This window comes from Brassica oleracea, chromosome C6 (genome assembly GCF_000695525.1).
Source record: "Brassica oleracea var. oleracea cultivar TO1000 chromosome C6, BOL, whole genome shotgun sequence".
In the NCBI taxonomy this organism is placed as follows: domain Eukaryota; kingdom Viridiplantae; phylum Streptophyta; class Magnoliopsida; order Brassicales; family Brassicaceae; genus Brassica; species Brassica oleracea.
In genome coordinates this window covers 17,386,115-17,390,858 of record NC_027753.1, presented here as the reverse complement: position 1 = coordinate 17,390,858, position 4,744 = coordinate 17,386,115, and the positions used below count along the sequence as shown (strand labels likewise).

Genomic DNA, 4,744 nt, shown 5'->3' with positions numbered 1-4,744 from the left:
AGTTCTATTGCGGGAGCTCCTACGGGGAGATACGCTTCCCCCTACAACGACGCCGGAATTTTTTGATTGTCGTAAGCTTTTGCGGCGGTTTTCGCGTCCGCCTCCGTCCTCGTTCTCCATCTCCTACGGCGGCTCTTGCGTTTCACCTTTTCTCTCTCTCTCTGTAAAAGGTAAGTCCCGTTTTGTTTCTTTAATTAAATGAACCCACCCACTAAAGCCAAGGTTAAAAGGTGGTGGGGTCCTCCCTAAAATTTCGAATTTCGAAATGTTAAACGAAACCAGAAACCTAACCGGCGCCGAAATCATCAATTAGGAGAGAGTTACAACTTTCGAGGGTAAATTAAGACATTTTACCTCAAAAACTACCCTTGTGGCATTAACTGCCTTTGTGCGTAAAAAAAAACTCAAAACTGCCCTGCAGTCTTAATAACTCTTCTTAGAATAAGCAAACTAATGAATTATTTACAGAGTAGTATTTGATTATATATAGTCAGTTTTCATATGAAAGACAATTTTACTTATTTTGGTTTGGTACATACTGTAAACGCTGAACTGTATCAATGTGTATAGGTAGATAGATATGTTCGTTTGTGTGTTATCCGCAAGATACTCTTTGCCGTTTTCTAACAAACAAAACGGCACGATGTCTTCAAATGTAAAGCAGAAACAGCAAGCAAAATTTCTTTGTGTGGACACTTCTTTCCAGATTATCACCTTTCAGTCTGTGTTGTGAAACATTCTTATCCACAGATCACAAGAAGAAGACGAAGATGAAGCTGAAAGTGTATGCGGATCGTATGTCACAGCCATCTCGTGCTGTAATCATACTTTGCAAGTAATTTATGCATCCTTCCTTGTTCATTATGGAGATTCATTTTCATTTTTAATAATCTTTACTTGCTGACCTTTTTTTTGTTTGGATTATAATTTGATAAAAAGGGTTAACGGAATTGAATTCGATGAGGTTTTGATTATCTTGGCGAAACGTCAACAGTTGTCCCCTGAATTCAAAGGTTCGTAAAACTAATCGGACATGAGTATCTGTAGTTTCGAGTTTTGGTGAGATTTATTTTCAGTAGATCATGTTCTGTGTCTAGTGTAGAATAAAGGCTATACACTTGGTGAAAAAATTCTTCAGACATATCAGTCTCTTTCTTGTTATTAGCTATAGCCAATGTTGATTGTTTTTATCCAAGTGACTGACTACATGAATCTAATGGTGCTTTGTTTCTCAGAGATTAACCCATTGGGGAAGGTTCCAACTATTGTCGACGGCAGATTTAAGCTCTTCGAGAGGTTACACACAGAAAAAAACTTCCTTCTCTTTTGCATTCTTGCTTCTTCCTTCTTTTTTATTGTTAATGAATAAGTGGGTAATTCATCTCGCAGTCACGCCATCTTGATTTATCTTGCCTCAGCATTCCCAAGTGTAGCTGATCATTGGTAAATGTTTTTGCTTTTGTTTTGACACATATTCTTGAATACCAAAGTGTTCATTTTAATGCTTTTCTATGTTCTTTCGTTAGGTACCCCAATGATCTTTCCAAGAGAGCCAAGATTCACTCTGTCTTGGATTGGCATCACACCAATTTACGCCCTGGTGCAGGTATATTATAGACTTTAATATATTCACATTCGATGTTGATGTGAAGAAGTTAATAGAGTCAAATAGAATGACCAGCTTCCTGTTTCTGAGTCACGGTTGTTTTTTTAACTATTTCAGCTGGATATGTTATGAATACTGTTCTAGCTCCATTTCTTGGCCGTTCTCTAGATTCGAAAGCAGCTGCTGAAGCTGAGAAGATACTAACCAAGTCTCTGTCCACTCTAGAGACTTTTTGGCTTAAGGGCAATGCTAAATTCTTGCTGGGAAGTAGCCAACCATCCGTAGCTGATCTTAGCCTTGTATGCGAGATTATGCAACTCCAGGTACACAACATACTACCAATCCAAAGTAGTCATTCTCTCTATATTTTGGCATTTGGTTGTAAACCAACACTGCATGCGATCTTTTGCAGGTTTTGGATGAGAAAGATCGTCTTAGGCTGTTTAGTCCTTACAAGAAAGTTGAAGAATGGATTGAGAATACGAGAAAGGCGACACAGCCTCACTTTGATGTGGTTCATAAAACCCTTTACGGAGCCAAAGACAAATTTGACAAGCAGCGGAAGATGTCAAAACCGGGTCTTCAATCTAAGATGTAAGAAACCAAACTTGTATTGGTGACGGTTTGGCCAAAACCGGTTTAACGGTTCACTGTAATAACTCGGTACAACATTCACATTTGTAGCCGAAACCCATTATCACTTATCACTGCTTTTATAAAAAAAGGATATCAATAAATACCCATTGATTTGAGCCCAATCGAGGCCCATTAAAATAAGTGAACAAAACGGCAGCGTATACAGCACTAGGGTTTTACATTTCTTCTTCGTCTCTCTATCTCTGAGACTCTGAGTATTCGTTGCAGAGTAACGAAATTCTAAAGCGAGCAATCATGGATTCGAGTCCAGCGTCGATGTGGAGCTCAATAGTGAAGAAGGATCCTCCGTCAAAGCCTCCGACCACCGACGTAGCTCCGGCGGCGATTCTCGGCATGGTCGGAAACTGCAAATCCACAAAGGGGATATAAATGGCGGTTGTTGACGCGAACGCCGTCATCGACGGACGCCAGAGCTTAACCGACTTCGCCGACAAATTCGTAACGGTCCCTGAAGTGCTCTCGGAGATTCGTGACTCTGATTCTCGCCGTCGTCTGGAGTTCATCCCTTTCACGATCGAAACCATGGAACCATCTCCCGAATCTCTCAGTAAAGGTATACTTAATTGATACTCGTTTTTTGAAAGCATGGAAGCTTGTCCTGATTCTTGTTTTTGTGCAGTTATAAAATTTGCTAAAGCTACTGGTGATTTGCATACACTCTCTGATGTTGATCTCAAGTTGATTGCTTTGACATACACGCTTGAGGCTGAGGTTCATGGGACCAAGAATCTCAGAGACGTTCCTCCGCCTATTCAAACTGTTTGGGTAAAGAGATTACCTGAGAAGGAGTTACCTGGCTGGGGCTCCAATGTGGCTAACTTGGAGGAGTGGGAGGCACCTGAGAACGAGACTGAGGAGAAATCAAACACTGCTTCCAAAATCCTTCCGCTTAAAGACCTTAACATGAACATCCTTCCTTCCGACAGCTGTTCTGAGGTTGGTTCTGTTGTGTCTCATACTGAGGATGATGAAGAAGGTGAGAGGAGGCAGAAGAGATACCCGCCTAAGAAAACAGAGGTGAAGGTTGAGGGCAAGATGGTTGTGGAAGGAGTAGATGCATCACAGGGCGAAAATGATGATGAAGATGGTGGTGATTGGAGACCTGCGGTTAGTAGCAGTACTAACAGGAAGTTCCTTAGGAGAAAGGCCAAGTGGGAACATTACAATGCCTTGGCTGAGCAAGAAATTCACAAAGATCAAGAAGCTGCTAACTTTACCAATGATCAGATGTCTGATGACGCTGAGGACAAGTGTGGAAAAGATAGCCGGAGAATGATGAGGATCTTTCATCCATCCTAAAAGATATGAGGTTGGAGGAAGGGACTGAAGAGACGAATTTGAGCAATGGCGAGGACGATGTTGAAGTGGAAGCTGAAGGGATCGATGTTGCTAGTGAGGCTGGGGATAGAGATATCAAATGGGCTGGGCATGTCCAAATGGACAGAGCAGTTATTTTTTTGAAGTCCAAATTGTTCAGACCAAATTGGACCATTCCAAATGGACCTTCTGCAGAATCCAAATAGATTTTCTTGCTAAGTCCATAAAAACATAAGGTTCGGACGTTTTTACACATTAAGGTTTATATGTTTTACACATCCAAAGCATTGACAAGTTCATACAATAAGGTTCATACACCAATACACAATCCAAAGCATAATCCAAAGCATAAGTAAATACATAAGATATGAAAATAGCTTGTGAAGTTCTGATGGTCCTCTTCTTCTTTATCTTCTCAGCCTCTCGGTCTCCTATCATAATGAAACACAGAAGTTAATCAAGTTATCATCACACAAGCAGATACCACAAGCAGATACACATCACATCAGTTCAAGTAATCACAGACATGAAGTGATCTAAAGAAAAACATGATGCATAAATCCCAATTTAGTTCACGATAACTAACCAATAAGATTACCAGCTCATAACATGAATACAAGAGATATGCTTCACAGGACACGAACAACAGTAACAACATTAATTATACCTTTAGGGTTTAGTTGAGTCGGGTCTTCTTCTTCCTTCCACTTCCTTCTGCTTCCTCATTGGCATATTCCTTACATTCCTCATCTAAATCGCATCCAGCTATCAAAAACAAGAAGTTCAATCAATAGTTTCACATATCAAAGCTCAATTATCAATTCAACAAACTCACCAATCACTTCAAAACCACGAAGCTAGTTTCTAGCGCAAATCAATGCTTGGACATTTGAGGGAAGAAGACGGCTCATGTACTTGCTAAAAACCCGACTTCCTACACTGAAGGATGACTCAGACGACACTGTTGTTATTAGGATGCATAGGACATCACATGCCATTCGAGATAGCTCCCTAAACCGGTTTGAATTGTTCTTCCAATACTTGATGACATCTAACTTTTGATTTGCAACCATATCAAGCACATGTTCACTCAGATACAAATCCAAAGCAGATTTCATTGTTCCTGCTTGTTGAGAGAAGAACTCATAGAAGCCCTGCAAAGAA

At 40.5% G+C, this 4,744-nt stretch overlaps 3 protein-coding genes across 3 annotated transcripts in view; 2 read left to right on the top strand and 1 right to left on the bottom strand.

Annotated features, from left to right (window-relative positions):
• The first annotated feature begins 694 nt into the window (after positions 1-694).
• LOC106298332 (glutathione S-transferase T1-like) lies at positions 695-2,364 on the top strand. Its single transcript, XM_013734436.1, has 7 exons — positions 695-835; positions 940-1,013; positions 1,236-1,296; positions 1,390-1,443; positions 1,527-1,606; positions 1,724-1,929; positions 2,019-2,364. Exons 1-7 carry the CDS (start codon positions 771-773, stop codon positions 2,202-2,204), a joined length of 726 nt encoding a protein of 241 aa, XP_013589890.1. The 5' UTR covers positions 695-770; the 3' UTR covers positions 2,205-2,364.
• An 87-nt stretch (positions 2,365-2,451) lies between these two features.
• LOC106297004 lies at positions 2,452-3,864 on the top strand. The gene is made up of 2 exons (XM_013733279.1): positions 2,452-2,816; positions 2,883-3,864. The coding sequence occupies exons 1-2, from the start codon at positions 2,633-2,635 to the stop codon at positions 3,560-3,562; spliced, it is 864 nt and encodes a 287-aa protein (XP_013588733.1). The 5' UTR covers positions 2,452-2,632; the 3' UTR covers positions 3,563-3,864.
• Positions 3,865-4,256: 392 nt separating this feature from the next.
• The window catches only part of LOC106297612 (zinc finger BED domain-containing protein RICESLEEPER 2-like), a 2,203-nt gene continuing 1,715 nt past the window's right edge, over positions 4,257-4,744 (bottom strand). Inside the window, exons 5-6 of the mRNA XM_013733817.1 lie at positions 4,572-4,734; positions 4,257-4,345 (exon numbers count right to left, since the gene is read on the bottom strand). Of these exons, the coding sequence (XP_013589271.1) occupies positions 4,257-4,345; positions 4,572-4,734 (252 nt within the window). The remainder of the gene's footprint in view (positions 4,346-4,571; positions 4,735-4,744) is intronic.